The sequence below is a fragment of the Aotus nancymaae genome, unplaced genomic scaffold (genome assembly GCF_030222135.1).
Source record: "Aotus nancymaae isolate 86718 unplaced genomic scaffold, 86718_ANA_hifiasm-v0.15.2.pri h1tg000003l, whole genome shotgun sequence".
Lineage (NCBI taxonomy): Eukaryota > Metazoa > Chordata > Mammalia > Primates > Aotidae > Aotus > Aotus nancymaae.
In genome coordinates this window covers 39,916,300-39,933,687 of record NW_026988414.1, presented here as the reverse complement: position 1 = coordinate 39,933,687, position 17,388 = coordinate 39,916,300, and the positions used below count along the sequence as shown (strand labels likewise).

Here is a 17,388-nt window from a genome sequence, read left to right as displayed (position 1 = left end):
TAGTGCTGGAGGGTAGAAGATAAGGTACAATGACTAGGAGTCCATAAGTGCTCACAGTATAGCAAAAGAGATGGGGAGGAGGGTCAGGGGTCACGTGGTTATAATCTCACCTGTAGTGATAGAAATCATGGTCAGAGATGCTTTCCTCTTTAAAAAAAATTAAATCCATTTAGCAGAACTGTTATGTGCCAGTATTTATTCCAGGAACAGGTTGTAGTTTAGAAGGGGAGAGAAATTATTGAACACACTGCTTTCATGCAGTTGGTAAGTATAGTCACCACGGAGAAGGGGCAAATCATCCTGACCTGGGGAGTCTGTGGGTTCTTCAAGGAGTGTCACCTGATCTGGATCCTGAAGTCTGTTTACCAAGGAGAGAAGAGCTGGAAAAGACATTCTACTCAGAGCAAATAGAGCATGCAAAGGCATGAGGAAAGTGGGGGTGGGGAGAGCATGCTGGCTACAGTGTGGCTGTGGCTGAGGCTGAGAGCTTAGACTGGAGGATAGGAGAGGGCTTATAAAGATAGCTGAAGACAAAGGTTTTTAAGACAAGGAATTTGTACTTTATTAGAAAATGGGAAGCCATTGGTAGATTCAAGCTGGTGCATGATGATTTGTATTTTAGAAAATGATTCAGATGACAGTTCCAAAGGTAGATTGAATGGCCTCACAGGGCAGCTAGTTGGGAGGCTATTTCTGGAATAAATACCTTGATAGTTGTAGGTACTAAGTGGTGGGAGAAGAGGTCATTAGATATGGACAGGCAGGGAAGAGGAACAGATTTAGGAAAGAAAGCCCGGCATCAGGGTTTGACCCATTGAGTTTGCCTGAAGTATTTTTGATGCACATGCCCAAAACACACTAAAAACATAGATCTGATGTAGAGACAGGTGGGAACTGGAGGGATGAAACCCTCAGCATACTATTGAGAAGGTCGAGATGAGTACCTTGAGGAGTAGCTGTGTCTCATCCAGAGGGTCCACAGAATCTGCTCTCCTGGGGTTTCTCCTTCCTCTCTCTTTTGCTTTTCTCGAACATGTAAGCACATTCACAGACGCTCATTCATGGATCGCCAGACTTTTTCTAAATAGGGCTAATAGCAAATACTTTAGGCTTTGCTGGCCACATGCTATCTCTGTCACATATTCTCTGCCTGCCCCCATGCCCCAGCCTTTAAAAATATAAAAATAATCCTTTATTTGAGGGCTAAGCATAGATGGGCATTGGGCCACATTTGGCCCATGAGTTAGTTTGTAGACCCCTGCTATAACGCAGTCTCAGGAATTGATCATATTAAAGCAACTGACACTTGTCTTGGAGAATATTCATATTAAGAGAAAAAAAATCAGCATGATAACCAAATGTGTTTTCTATGAGGTAAATAATACGTGCTTCTGGTCCTTTTCAAGGAGTGCCTGCCCATCTTGCTCAGGCTGACTCGGTGTCATCCTTCAGACTACATTGATACCATTTCCTTCTCAAAAGCTTTCCAATCTCCCCAACTCTCCATCCCCGGCTGGGTTTATGGCCCATTCTGAGTGCTCTTCCCATGGCACCCTGTACTTCCCATATCAGCAGTGATGATTACATTCTTTTGCAGTTGCCCTCTTACCAGACTCACAGCTCCAGTAGGCAGTGAGCACGCAGCTTTTGCACCATTGCATTTTCAGCATGTAGCCCATGACAGGCTCTGGAGAGGGGAGGATCAGAGTGGGTGACAAGCAGAGTATCGTGGTTAAGGTAGAGACCCCCAGGGCCAGTCACACCTAGGTTCAGATAATAGCACTGTGTTATTGTCTAACTTTGGACAAATTTAACCTTTGTGTGCCTCAGCTGCTGCTTCTGGACATTGAGGATGACAGTGGTATTTACATGAGGGGTTGTGATGATGCATGAGTTCACATGTGTAAAGTTCTGAGCGCCCATAACGTAATGTTGCCCATTAGCTCTTGCTGTTACTGTGGTGGTATTACTACCACTGCCGCCATTACTGCCACAGTCTCTGTAACTATAACAGGAAGGCCATGTGGTATAGGCATTGAAGGATTGTGTCAGCTCTGGAGTCAGACTGCCTGAGTTTCAATTCCAGTTCCACCATTTACTAGTTTCTGTGGTCCTGAGCTGGTTTCTTAACCTCTCTGTGTCTCAGTTTCCTCACTTGAAAAATGTGGCTATTAGTTGCACCTAACTCAAAGGGAGTTATGGAGACTATATGAGAAAATTATGGTTATATTATGAGACTAAATGAGAAAAAAAGCATTTAGAATAGTGGCTGGTTCCTAGTAGCGTCAATAAGTGTTAACTACTGGGTACTCAATCCTATGATACACTCTTTTTTTTTTTTTTTTTTTTTTATTGCATTTTAGGTTTTGGGGTACATGTGAAAAACATGCAAAGTTGTTGCATAGGTGCATTCATGGCAGTGTGATTTGCTGCCTCCCTCCCCCTCACCCATATCTGGCATTACTCCCCATGCTATCCCTCCCCAACTCCCCCCACCGCTGTCCCCCCCACTCCCCCGCAACAGACCCCCGTGTATAGTGCTCCCCTCCCTGTGTCCATGTGTTCTCCTTGTTCAACACCCTCCTATGAGTGAGAACATGTGGTGTTTGGTTTTGTGTTCTTGTGTCAGTTTGCTGAGAATGATGGTTTCCAGGTTCATCCATGTCCCTACAAAGGACGCGAACTCCTCATTTTTAATGGCTGCATAATATTCCATGGTATATATGTGCCACATTTTTCCTGTCCAGTCTATCGTCGATGGGCATTTGGGTTGGTTCCAGGTCTTTGCTATTGTAAACTGTGCTGCAGTGAACATTCATGTGCATGTGTCCTTATAGTAGAACGATTTATAATCCTTTGGATATATGCCCAGTAATGGGATTGCTGGGTCAAATGGAATTTCTATTTCTAGGTCCTTGAGGAATCGCCACACTGTTTTCCACAGTGGTTGAACTAATTTACACTCCCACCAACAGTGTAAAAGTGTTCCTATTTCTCCACATCCTCTCCAGCATCTATTTTCTCCAGATTTTTTAATGATCACCATTCTAACTGGCGTGAGATGGTATCTCAATGTAGTTTTGATTTGCATTTCTCTAATGACCAGTGATGATGAGCATTTTTTCATATGTTTGTTGGCCTCTTGTATGTCTTCTTTTGTAAAGTATCTGTTCATATCCTTCGCCCATTTTTGAATGGGCTTGTTTGTTTTTTTCTTGTAAGTCTTTTTTAGCTCGTTGTAAATTCTGGATATCAGCCCTTTGTCAGATGGGTAGGCTGCAAAAATTTTTTCCCATTCTGTTGGTTGCCGATTCACTCTATTGACTGTTTCTTTTGCCGTGCAGAAGCTGTGGAGTTTGATTAGGTCCCATTTGTCTATTTTGGCTTTTGTTGCCAATGCTTTTGGTGTTTTGGTCATAAAGTCCTTGCCTACGCCTATGTCCTGAATGGTTTTGCCTAGGTTTCCTTCTAGTGTTTTTATGGTGTTAGGCCTTATGTTTAAGTCTTTAATCCATCTGGAGTCAATTTTAGTGTAAGGTGTCAGGAAGGGGTCGAGTTTCTGCTTTCTGCATATGGCTAGCCAGTTTTCCCAACACCACTTATTGAACAGGGAATCCTTTCCCCATTGCTTGTTTTTTTCAGGTTTGTCAAAGATCGGGTGGTTGTAGATATGTTGTGTTGCCTCCGATGCCTCTGTTCTGTTCTATTGGTCTATATCTCTGTTTTGGTACCAGTACCATGCTGTTTTGATTACCGTAGCCTTGTAGTAGAGTTTGAAGTCCAGTAGTGTGATGCCTCCCGCTTTGTTCTTTTTGCTTAGAATTGACTTGGCTATGCGGGCTCTCTTTTGGTTCCATATGAAGTTTAAGGTGGTTTTTTCCAGTTCTGTGAAGAAGGTCATTGGTAGCTTGATGGGGATAGCGTTGAATCTGTAAATTACTTTGGGCAGTATGGCCATTTTCACGATATTAATTCTTCCTAACCATGAACATGGAATGTTTCTCCATCTGTTTGTGTCCTCTCTTATTTCGTTGAGCAGTGGTTTGTAGTTCTCCTTGAAGAGGTCCTTTACGTTCCTTGTTAGTTGTATTCCTAGGTATTTTATTCTCTTTGTAGCAATTGTGAATGGCAGTTCGTTCTTGATTTGGCTCTCTTTAAGTCTATTATTGGTGTATAGGAATGCTTGTGATTTTTGCACATTGATTTTGTATCCTGAGACTTTGCTGAAGTTGCTTATCAGTTTCAGGAGATTTTGGGCTGAGATGATGGGGTCTTCTAGATATACAATCATGTTGTCTGCAAATAGAGACAATTTGACTTCCTCCTTTCCTAATTGAATACCCTTTATTTCTTTTTCTTGTCTTATTGCTCTGGCTAGAACTTCCAGTACTATATTGAACAGGAGTGGTGAGAGAGGGCATCCTTGTCTAGTGCCCGATTTCAAAGGGAATGCTTCCAGTTTTTGCCCATTCAGTATGATATTGGCTGTTGGTTTGTCATAAATAGCTTTTATTATTTTGAGATACGTTCCGTCGATACCTAGTTTATTGAGAGTTTTTAGCATAAAGGGCTGTTGAATTTTGTTGAAGGCCTTCTCTGCATCAATTGAGATAATCATGTGGTTTTTGTCTTTGGTTCTGTTTATGTGGTGAATTACATTTATAGACTTGCGTATATTGAACCAGCCTTGCATCCCCGGGATGAATCCTACTTGATCATGGTGGATAAGCTTTTTGATGTGCTGTTGTAATCGGCTTGCCAGTATTTTATTGAAGATTTTTGCATCTATGTTCATCATGGATATTGGCCTGTAATTTTCTTTTCTTGTTGAGTCTCTGCCGGGTTTTGGTATTAGGATGATATTGGTCTCATAAAATGATTTGGGAAGGATTCCTTCTTTTTGGATTATTTGAAATAGTTTCAGTAGGAATGGTACCAGTTCCTCTTTGTATGTCTGGTAGAATTCGGCTGTGAACCCATCTGGACCTGGGCTTTTTTTGGGTGGTAGGCTCTTAATTGCTGCCTCGACTTCAGACCTTGTTATTGGTCTATTCAGGGTTTCGACTTCTTCCTGGTTTAGGCATGGGAGGAGGCAACTGTCCAGGAATTTATCCATTTCTTCCAGGTTTTCTAGTTTATGTGCATAGAGTTGTTTGTAATAATCTCTGATGATGGTTTGAATTTCTCTGGCATCTGTGATGATATCCCCTTTATCATTTTTTACTGCATCTATTTGGTTATTCTCTCTTTTCTTTTTTATTAGTCTGACTAGTGGTCTGTCTATTTTGTTGATCTTTTCAAAAAACCAGCTCCTGGATTTATTGATTTTTTGAAGGGTTTTTCGTGTCTCTATCTCCTTCAATTCTGCTTTGATCTTAGTTATTTCTTGTCTTCTGCTAGGTTTTGAATTTTTTTGATCTTGCTCCTCTAGCTCTTTCAATTTTGACGATAGAGTGTCAATTTTAGATCTCTCCTTTCTTCTCATGTGGGCACCTATTGCTATATATTTTCCTCTAGAGACTGCTTTAAATGTGTCCCAGAGATTCTGGTATGTGGTGTCTTCGTTCTCGTTGGTTTCGAAGAACATCTTTATTTCTGCCTTCATTTCAGTGTTTATCCAGTCAACATTCAGGAGAAAGTTGTTCAATTTCCATGAGGCTGTGCGGTTCTGGGTTGGCTTCTGAATTCTGAGTTCTAACTTGATTGCACTGTGGTCTGAGAGACTGTTTGTTATGGTTTCCATTCTTTTGCATTTGCTGAGGAGTGATTTACTTCCAATTATGTGGTCAATTTTAGAGTAGGTGTGATGTGGTGCTGAGAAGAATGTATATTCTGTGGATTTGGGGTAGAGAGTTCTGTAAATGTCTATTAGGTTTGCTTGGTCCAGGTCTGAGTTCAAGTCCTGGATATCCTTGTTAATTTTCTGTCTCGTTGATCTGTCTAATATTGACAATGGGGTGTTGAAGTCTCCCACTATTATTGTATGGGAGTCTAGGTCTCTTTGTAAGTCTTTAAGAACTTGCCTTATGTATCTAGGTGCTCCTGTATTAGGTGCATATATATTTAGGATCGTTAGCTCTTCTTGTTGCATTGATCCTTTTACCATTATGTAATGTCCTTCTTTGTCTCTTTTGATCTTTGTTGCTTTAAAGTCTATTTTATCAGAGATGAGAATTGCAACTCCTGCTTTTTTTTGTTCTCCATTTGTTTGGTAAATCTTCCTCCATCCCTTTATTTTGAGCCTTTGTGTATCCTTGCTTGTGAGGTGGGTTTCCTGGATACAGCACACTGATGGGTTTTGGCTTTTTATCCAATTTGCCAATCTGTGTCTTTTGATTGGGGCATTTAGTCCGTTTACATTTAGGGTTAATACTGTTATATGTGAATTTGATCCTGTCATTTTGATGCTAGCTGGCTGTTTTTCCCATTGGTTGATGCGGATTCTTCATTGTGTTGATGCTCTTTACCATTTCGTGCATTTTTGGAGTGGCTGGTACTGGTTGTTTTTTTCTATATGTAGTGCCTCCTTCAGGAGCTCTTGTAAAGCTGGTCTGGTGGTGATGAAATCTCTGAGTGCTTGCTTGTTCTCAAAGGATTTTATTTTTCCTTCACTTATGAAGCTTAGTTTGGCTGGATATGAAATTCTGGGTTGAAAGTCCTTTTCTTTAAGGATGTTGAATATCGGCCCCCACTCCCTTCTGGCCTGTAGGGTTTCTGCTGAGAGATCTGCTGTAAGTCTGTTGGGCTTCCCTTTGTGGGTAACCCGACCTTTCTCTCTGGCTGCCCTTAGTATTTTCTCCTTCATTTCAACCCTGGCGAATCTGACGATTATGTGCCTTGGGGTTGCTCTTCTAGAGGAATATGTTTGTGGTGTTCTCTGTATTTCCTGGACTTGAATATTGGCCTGCCTTGCTAGGTTGGGGAAGTTTTCCTGGATAATATCCTGAAGAGTATTTTCCAGCTTGGATGCATTCTCTTCGTCACATTCAGGTACACCTATCAAACGTAGATTAGGTCTTTTCACATAGTCCCATATTTCTTGTTGACTCTGTTCATTCCTTTTTACCCTGTTTTCTCTAATCTTGCCTTCTCGTTTTATTTCATTGAGTTGATCTTCGACCTCTGATATCCTTTCTTCTGCTTGGTCAATTCTGCTGTTGAAACTTGTGCATGCTTCGCGAAGTTCTCGTGTTGTGTTTTTCAGCTCCATCAATTCGCTCATATTCCTCTCTAAGTTGTCCATTCTCGTTAACATTTCGTCAAGTCTTTTTTCAAGGTTCTTAGTTTCTTTGCATTGGGTTAGAACATGTTCTTTTAGCTCATGGAAGTTTCTTATTATCCACTTTCTGAAAGCTGATTCTGTCATTTCATCACGCTCATTCTCCATCCAGTCTTGTTCCCTTGCTGGTGAGGAGTTGTGCTCCCTTGTAGGAGGAGAGGTGTTCTGGTTTTGGGTGTTTTCATCCTTTTTGCGCTGGTTTCTTCCCATCTTTGTGGATTTATCCACCTATCGACTTTGTAGTTGCTGTCTTTCTGATTTTGGTAATTTTAAGTCTGCAGTAGCTGAACTCATAAACCCCCTTTTCTTCCCCCTAGGTGGTCTGTCCCAGGGAATTAGGGCGTTATGATTTTCCGCTGTTGCAATGGTTTTTCCTGCCCACAAGGTGGCAGCCTAGTCACACTCAGCCTGCAGAGGCTTCGTTGAGCCGCTGTGGGCAAATTGTCCTGGGAACTGCAGGGTGTTTCCCGGTGGGTGACGCCCCTCCTCCACAGAGCTGGACCGTCCCGTGTTCAGCCGTGTTTCCGGAGGCGTCCTCTTTGCCCAGGAAACTCTTGGGTTGAGTCCCTGCCTCAGCTCCCCTTGCTGGCCCAGAGGGGATCCGGTCTCGCTCACTCTGCACAAGGGGCCGCTGCTCCCTGCCTCGGGTGCAGGCACAGCAGCCGCGCCAGTCCAACCAGCGGCGCTGGCAACCCGTGGAACTTCTCCACCTTTGAATCTCCTGGTCTGTGGGCAGTAAAAATCCGCTGCCCTGTGAGCCGCTGCATCAGCCAAAGCAGCGGCTCTGAGATTCGTGGCGCGCCCTTGCCCGGGAGTGTCCTGGCTTGAATCCCTGCTTCAGCTCCCCTTGCTGGCTCAGAGGTGATTCAGTCTCTCTCGCTCTGTACGTGGATCCGCCGCCCCCCACCTCAGGGCGTAGGCCGAGCGGCGCGCCGCTCCGCTCAAACCAGCGGCGCTGGTGACCCGTGCGGCTCCTCCTCCTGTTAATCCCCTGGTCTGTGGTCAGTAAAAATCTGTCTGGAAATGCGGCGTCCACTCACCCTCTGAGCCTTCTTTCGGAGCTGCGATCCCGACTTCCTCCTAATCGGCCATCTTGAAACTCTCCATGATACACTCTTTATGAGCACATTCTGTGTGCCGAATCTGCAATCTTGTGACTATAACTTATTCTACCTTGACTCAAAACAATGCAGTTTGATCTTGAAAATCTTCTTGGTGCTCTCTGTTGTCCTGGTGGACTGAATGGCCTTGAGTAAATCTTAGCATATAACCTGTGGTTCACAGATGTTATCAGGTGATACCATCTTCCTCATAAATTTTGGTCCTACACACAAGAAATTGTAATTCTGTAAGGTACAGAGCCTCTTGGTGTTGCTAGTTTTCCATCTTCCAACATATAGAGATGAAAATGCCAGGTCAGAGAGGTGTTACAATGAGGTCATGGATGAGGAATATAAAAGCAAGAGTTCTTTAAATGTCCAAGCTGCTGTTGTCATATAAATGTCTTGAGTCTGTTCCTAAGAGTGAGACTTTATGATTAAATCAGTTTTAACTTGAATTCAGTTCATGTTTTCTGCCTGCCATATTTAAAGACATTGTAGGAATCACTTGAACCAAACAATAATTACTCTTTTTACTTTCACTAGTTACCTCTCCTTTTCCGCATTGTAAATAGTCATGAATGAAATTCATATTATCACTCAGCAAGCACAGAGATGCAATTCCATTTTTTCTTTATCACCAATAAATTTGACCACTAACATGTTAAGCCTCAACATGTATACATTTAATTTTTCTCTCTGACAGGGCAGACAGTTTACAGAAGAATCAAGACCTGGAATTTGAAAGAAATAGAGAGCGATTTGAATTTTTAAAGGTATGGGCAGGGTCTGGTTCCATTGTGTGGTTTTCTGTGTCTGTGGGGTACAAGGGAGAGGTGCCAAGAAGATGGACCGAGTAGAAGTGCCTCACGTGTTCATAGTGTTCTTTCCATTTTGTCAATCCCAGTGGGGTTCCCAGGCTTTTCACAACATGCGGATCATTCCCCCTGGCTCAGGAATCATCCACCAGGTGAATTTGGAATATTTGGCAAGAGTGGTATTTGATCAGGATGGATATTATTACCCAGACAGCGTCGTGGGCACGGATTCGCACACTACCATGATTGATGGCTTGGGCATTCTTGGTTGGGGTGAGTGTTCTTCCAAGTTTCTATTCCATATATGCTGTTTTGGGGCATGCGCCTTAATTCACTGTGATTCCATTACATCTCAGTAACATGAATTTACATGACCACAAGTTTCGGAGAGTTATTTTTGGCAGTTTCATCACTGCTGTTTTTCCAGTGCCCAGAAAATCACTTGGCACCTAGCAGGCACTCAATAATTATGCTTGGAAGAATGAACAGGAGCAAGGGGTTAGGGACATTTAGCATACACAAAAATTACCCGGGTGTTTGTTGAAAATGGAGACTCCCAAAGCCTACTCTTCCTTGCATTTGGCACCAAGAGGATTTTGATACAGGTGTTTGGGGGACCATGCTTTGAGAAACACTTGTTAAAAAACTCAATAAAGGAAAATAGAGAAAACCTGCTGTTTATAGAAACATAACTCTGCACCAGTTAAACATTGTAACTGGGTTTATTACCCGTTAATGAAACTAAATTTATACCTGAGAGATAGAGTAAGGAGTAATGAAAGCATTCTTTTGGTCATGCCATTCGTTGCAGGTGTCGGTGGTATTGAAGCAGAAGCTGTCATGCTGGGTCAGCCAATCAGTATGGTGCTCCCTCAGGTGATTGGTTACAGGCTGACAGGGAAGCCCCACCCTCTAGTAACATCCACCGACATTGTGCTCACCATTACCAAGGTAACTATAGGCAGCCTCTTCTGTGGTCTTGGAAAGTTACAATGACAGCTTTCTAATGGAGGGAATACATAATAGAATCGTGTTTATGTTTCCATGTGCTCTAGTAATGCTAGGAAACCAGGTTGATGATTTTAAAAGGAGAGGAGATAAGAGGAATATTCTATGTTAAGTTTAGATAATCATGTGTATTTTCCTCTAGTATTGCTGCATGGATCTTTTACTTAAAATAAATATTTTAAATTGTGAAATAGTTCAATGACACAGAAATTAAAATGGCATTCATATGCCCACCACCTAGATTTAACAGATGATACCATTTTGTTGTAGTTGCTTCAGAGCTCTATGTTTTTAAAGAAATAAAATGTAATATCTGTGGCTAAAGCCACACTCCCCGTTTCTAGAAATAATCACTATCCTGAGGTTGTAAGAATCATTCCCATGCATGTGTTTATACTTTTACTACATTTTTTCCACATGGTTCTTCTTTTTATGTAAATAGCAAGGTAGTTCCATGAATAGAGTTTGACTTTTTAAATTCTCTTCTTTGTATTATAAGTTACATTATTGTAACAGATATATCACCAAGCTGGAAAGTATTAGGCTTTTTCTGCAGCTGTTACAGGAGATCATCTTTTTCTGTGATTTGCTTGTTTTGTAAAAAGAAGGCCATTTCATTTTGGAAGACTCTTGCAAATGCAATGGTTTTTAATGATCACAAACATAATTTTTTCTAGTTGGGAGGCATGGGGTCATTCACCTGGACACACTATTGATAAAGTGCAAAACACATTTCTCTTTGATTTAATTTTTGTGAAATTTGGAATTAGATTTATTTGAATACCACAGCTTATCACAAATGTCTGTGCACTGTGCTTCAGATGTGGAATAATACAGGACTTCCTCACAAAATCTGGCAAAGTCCTATGTAACCAAAAGAGCCCATCTATATGATTGTAGGTAGAAACTGGCTTTATGCAGAGCTAAGTTAGTCACTCCTGGCTGGTGCCTTGTATGGAAAAGATATGGGGATCTTTTGGTTACATTTGACTTATATACTTGTTGAATGAATTTTGTTCATTACTCCTTTGAAAAGTTATTTTCTTAACTAATGCAAGTAGTTATTTAGGTTGAAAGAATTTAATATTTAGCACTTACAGACACTTCCAGTGATTCTCATTTTGAAATGCTTTTCTTAATGTTATTTGTATTTTGGGCATACTTTGTCTTTCTTTTTATAAATAAGAGCTATTTGACATAATCTTAGATTTATACGAGAGTTGGTATAAAGAGTACAGAGAATTCCTGTTATCTTTCTCCCAGCTTCCCATGTTAACATCTTATATAACCATGGCATGTTGATCAAAACTAAGATGTTAACATTGGTGTGGTACTCTTAACTACAGGCTTTGCCAGGTTTTTCAGTAATGTCCCTTTTCTGCTCCAGAATCCAATCCAGGATACCATGTTGCGTTTAGTTGGCATTGCTTTTTAAGTTTTGAAAGTGATTACAAATGTGTTGGGCTAATTTATTGTTTGGGTTTGCTGAACAAGACTAGTTTATAAGAAGTGCAAGATGGTAGTTCTGCAGTTTGAATGTGGGCTGTCAGATCTCAAACTTTTCTATTGTTTTGCTGCTTAGCATCTCCGCCAGGTTGGGGTAGTGGGCAAATTTGTCGAGTTCTTCGGGCCAGGAGTAGCCCAGTTGTCCATTGCTGACCGAGCTACAATTGCCAACATGTGCCCAGAGTACGGAGCAACTGCTGCCTTTTTCCCAGTTGATGAAGTTAGTATCACGTATCTGATGCAAACAGGTAAGTGAAGGGCCGTGAAAGCAGAGGGCTCTTTGAAAAAGTTCCATAAAACACTGAGAATCTGAGCATTGGCTTCTGCCTCTACCCAACAGAAGGCACTGGGTTACAGTTACACTTTTTTTTTTCTTTCAATGGAGTCAAAATGGGTTTTGGGGATTTAAGGAGTTAATATGAGACAGAGATGGTATGGCCAATGGAAAGAGCTCAGAGATTATAGAAGCCCCGATATTTAGACTGTTCCTCACTACTAGTGTTTTGACATTAAACAAGTGATCTTAGTAATGGTTACTGCTGTCTATGGGGTACTTGCTGTGTACCAGGCACCTGGTATGTATTTGCTGTCAACCTCTTTACAGATCTGTAGGGTAGATTGATTCACTAGCTAATATTAGAGACTAATTTTAGAGAAAACTGAGGATCAGAGAGGTGTTAATACCCAAGGCTAATAAACAGCAGAGTCAAAATCCAACCCTGCAACTACCTGGCTCCAAATAGGAACAGCACTCTGCAACACCCTTCTCAGGGATGTCCAAAAAATGAAATGAGGCTGGGCACGGTGGCTCACACCTGTAATCTCAACACTTTGGGAGGCCAAGGCGGGCAGATCACCTGAGGTCAGGAGTTTGAGACCAGCCTGGCCAACATGGTGAAACTCCCAGGAGGCAGAAGTTGCAGTTAGCTGAGATTGCATCACTGCACTCCATCCTAGGCGACAGAGAAAGACTCTGTCTCAAAAAAAAAAAAAAAGAAAAGAGAGACTGCATGTGAAGGCATTTTAAATTGCTGACAGATCTTTAACTCTGTATATCTTTGTTTAGAAATTTGACTTTTACCCAGCTACTCAGGAGGCTGAGGCAGCAGAATCACTTGAACCTGGGAGGCGGAGGTTGCAGTGAGCCAAGATCACGCCACTGCACTCCAGCCTGGATGACAGAGTGAGACCCTTTCTGGAAAAGTAAAATGGAATTTGACTTTTAACTTTGAGAAGCTTTTAAATTTTCTTTCTTAGTTTAAAAACATTAACTCTTCAGTCATACATTCAGCAAATTATCAATATCTGGTCTAGTTCCCAATGATATTGCAGTGAACAAGATAAATAAAGTCCCTGCCGTCAAGTAGCTTACTTTCCAGTGAGCGGGGAAGACATTGAATTGAACAAGTAAACAAATGCATAAATGCGATAATGAAAAAGAAAGGGCAGGTGGGTGAAGTACCCCAGAGGTGCTTGCACAGGTGTCTGGATTAAGTGAAGGGACAGCCATGGGAAGGGTTTCATGAGAATCTTACTCCAAATAAATCTTAGTCTTCTCCCATAGCCTAAGGAAATTCCTCGAGAAATTGTAAAGATTGTGATGAACAGGTTTATTTTAAAAAATGTTTTTATTAAATATAACCACATTGAAATTAATAAATCTTTGTTCCCCCAAAGGATTTTTTTTTTTTTTTTTTTTTTTTGAGACGGAGTCTTGCTTTGTCACCCAGGCAGGAGTACAGTGGTGCAATCTCGGCTTACTGCCACCTCTGCCTCCCAGATTCAAGCAATTCTCCTGCCTTAGCCTCCTGAGTAGCTAGGACTATAGGCACGCACCACCATGCCCGGCTAATTTTTTGTATTTTTAGCAGAGACACGGTTTCACCATGTTAGCCAGGATGGTCTCGATCTCCTGGACTTGTGATCCGCCCACCTTGGCCTCCCAAAGTGCTGGGATTACAGGCGTGAGCCACTGCGTCTGGCCCCCCACAAAGGATTTTAAGTGAGAAAGATAACTAAAAGAACAGAATAAATAATTGAGGGAATCAACCTAAAGAAGAGAAGGGATATTGTGCTGGGTAGACTGGGTAGAGGGAGAAAAGCTGTGAGATGGATCTAGAAGGAAGGTTAGTTCCCGTGGTGCTGCAGGTGGCCATTATACTTCTTAGTGATCCAATGGAAACAAACATATTGCTTCAGAGGAGCGTAGCCCTTTCTCATACTAAACCCTAAGAGACATTTCTCCTGTTCATCTTCATGAAGAGCATGGCATGGGGAGTAGTGAATAGTGGGTTCAACAACAGGTCAGGACAAATACATTAGTGAGGCTCATACAGTTGTCTTTTATGAGGTCTGTGCTGAGAGCTGATAATGTTTACAGTTCAGTTAAAACAAAAAATTCTGATCAGTGGTAGGCCAAAGGGTCAAACCTTGTTTCTAACTATCAGAGAAATGGTGGACTGCATGTCCATTGGGCATACTTCATGAGCATTATCTCCGACACCAGGATCTTGATAAGAGTTAAATAGCAGAGGGTTCAAAGTTGTATTCCTGGTGATGCAGCAGTGCAAGTTAAGATTTTGAACTTTGGTGTCAAGCTCAGGTTTGGATTCTGGTTCTGCCATTTACTGGCTGTGTTCTATGGGAAAGATTAATCTTCTTGAGCTGCCATTTCCTCATCCATAAATGAGAATAATAATTGTACTTACATCATAAGACTATGATAAAGGATTAGAGATTGAAGTAATACATTTAAAATGTTTAGGGCACAATGTCCAGAAAGTGCTCAGTAGCTAGTGGTTTTGGGTGGGGTTGGGATGGTTTTTAATTTTAACAATGATCATATGGAATGCTGAGTCTTTCTGGCCAGTTGAAGGTAAATGTATAGGTGTGCTTTGACAATTAGCTCAGGCTTAAGATTCTCTTAATTAAAGGCTATACCCAAAAAGAGGGGAGTTACCTATAGATAGAACCAGAATATTTTTCAGAAAACAGTCACTTTGATAGGAACAGCACATTCATTAATGGTGTCCAATAAAAAGCAGCATCAGTGGGAGAGTCAAACCATTATCCTGGAAGCCGGAAAATCAACAGAGCTATTGGTGTGTAAGTGTAGTGTATGTTTTGTACTCAGATAATTGCTGATGGAAGTATCAGTTTATAAATTTCAACTGGGAAATACTAACCTATGTTACTTGTTACCCCTTAAAATGCCTTTTAGGTCGTGATGAAAATAAAATAAAGTACATTAAAAAGTATCTTCAGGCTGTAGGAATGTTTCGAGATTTCAATGACCCTTCTCAAGACCCAGACTTCACCCAGGTATGAGAGTGCCTTCCACTGAGCATGTATTTCCTCTTCCTCAAGTCTGCAATTTTAACTGTGTTTTTTCTTGGGGGAATGCATTGGTAGGAAATTAGTCACTGCCAAGGCATTACAAGGGAACGGAGTGTTAAAAGGTTGAAAACCAAAAGGATAAGGAAATTGTAAAGATAACAATAATATAACTTCTTACATTCCTACTGGCTTAATCATTGTAAGTTAAGTGTGCTCCCCTATTTGAACTACTGATTCATGCCTCTTACGTGGAAGACCATTGAAAGACTGCTAAAGGAATAAGAATGATACAATGGAGACTCAGGGAAAAGGGTGGGAGGGGGGTGAAGGTTAAAAGATTACACGTTGAGTATAGTGTACACTGCTCAGGTGATGGATGCACCAAAACCTCAGAAATCACCACAAAGAACTTATTCTAGAGTTCACTACAGGAACAAGAGCTGTTTAAAGGCTAAACCATCATTATTATAGACCTAGAAAGAAGTGAAGGTACAAATATGTCAGTTCTGTTTATCCTGACTTACCTTTATTTTCTAAGGTGTAAACCGAATCCACATTTTTCTAGACCACAAGGTAAACTTGTCCTGCGACCCTTGTTTGGTTTCTTACTACATTGAGGAAAGGAAATACTCATTTAGACTAAGGCTCATTTCCTGGTGTTGATAACTTAATGGCTGCATCCCTCCCAAATCACCTTAAAAGTGTAATGGTTTATGTATGATTTTAACAGAAAACCCATCTTCAGCCTAACTCAGCCATACAAAGCATGACGAGCCGCCTCCAAGGATGGGCGAGTGGAGAACACTGGGCATCTGCAGTGCCCACCCTGTTCTTTCTGAGAGGTGGCAAGGCTGCCTGCCTGTCTTCTACTACTTAGGTGCCCATTGTGATCTTGGGAAATAAATCACTTAAGATTAATTAAGAGGATTAAGAGAAACATTGGCTTCCTTGTTTTTGAATGTGGTAGTTCTGTTTATTTGCTTATTTTTATGATTATGATGTTTTAAATTATCTGGCATGCTTTGGATTTCTTCTTTGTGGGTATAATGTAAATTCTATAATTTATTTTCTTGTGAGTCAACAGGTTGTGGACTTAGATTTGAAAACAGTAGTGCCTTGCTGCAGTGGACCCAAAAGGCCTCAGGACAAAGTTGCTGTGTCTGACATTAAAAAGGACTTTGAGAGCTGCCTTGGAGCCAAGGTAGGGGCCTGGGGGAAGAGGTTGAATCCTCTCAACTCTACCCTTGCCTGGTTACTCAGTGTCGAGGCTTTCACCCCGCTTGATGATGAATCTTCCTGTAGCCTGTTTCTCCATTCTTAAGTCCTTAATGACTTCCTCCATTAGCCACAAGCCAAGCAGCAAGAGCCATCAGAAACACAAGTCAACCCACCTTTTTAAGCTTGTCTGCTTTTCACAAGACCCTCACCATATTGTTTACTCACCCAAGATTTTCTAGCTGTTGTACCTTCATGCATGCTACTCCCTGCCTGAAAGTCTGTTCTCCAACTTGTCATATTCTGTTCTGTGAATTCCATAAAACTTGGTTCAGATACCAACTAATCTGCATTGGAGTCTCAGAATCTCATAGCAGAAAGTCATCTTTCCCTTGTTGGACACTTCATGGCGCTGGGTCTGAAATATTTTGATAGTGTTCCATATTCTTTAACTTACGTTGTTGGTACTTTATTTGCATGTATGATTTCTGTTACTAGACTGTACATTTGATAATAGGATTTGTTTGAACCACCTGGGGAGCCCACAAGGTACTCAGCACAGTGTCTTATATGCAGTAGATTTTCAATGAACATTTTCCAAAGGAATGATGAAGATGTATCTGCTATGAGATACCAGTATTATGGCAAATATTCAGCTATACTTTGTTTGTGTTGTTGATCATGATTTGTTGAATCTGGTCAAAACAGTGCCTTTTTAAAAATTTTCGTAAGGTGAGAACCATAGTCTTCATCAGTCTATATCCATTAAACTGTACAATAATGTCATAAATTTAGACCAAATTTGTAGTTTTAGCATTTACATTTTTGAGGTGGTAAGGACATAATTGTTACTAATTTCAATACAGAGTAAGAATGAGATATCATGACTGCTTTTTGTAAAAATTTAAAAAGAGTAATTTTATTTTTTTGAGACAGTCTTGCTCTGTCACCCAGGCTAGCATGCAGTGGTGCAATCTTGGCTCACTGAAACCTCTGCCTCCCAGTTCAAGCGATTCTCCTGCTTCAGCCTCCTGAGTCGCTGGGATTATGGGTGCCCACCACCTCACCCAACTAATTTTTGTATTTTTAGTAGAGACAGGGTTTCACCATTTTGGCCAGGCTGGTC

General features: G+C 41.3%; 1 protein-coding gene across 3 annotated transcripts in view; it reads left to right on the top strand.

Annotated features, from left to right (window-relative positions):
• Positions 1-17,388, top strand: part of ACO1 (aconitase 1) — a 76,217-nt gene that overhangs the window by 35,865 nt on the left and 22,964 nt on the right. For all 3 annotated transcript variants that reach the window (XM_012454613.2, XM_012454612.2, XM_064380700.1), the window contains exons 5-10: positions 9,086-9,155; positions 9,287-9,470; positions 10,009-10,148; positions 11,788-11,959; positions 14,932-15,032; positions 16,132-16,248. In XM_012454613.2, the coding sequence (XP_012310036.1) occupies positions 9,086-9,155; positions 9,287-9,470; positions 10,009-10,148; positions 11,788-11,959; positions 14,932-15,032; positions 16,132-16,248 (784 nt within the window). The remainder of the gene's footprint in view (positions 1-9,085; positions 9,156-9,286; positions 9,471-10,008; positions 10,149-11,787; positions 11,960-14,931; positions 15,033-16,131; positions 16,249-17,388) is intronic.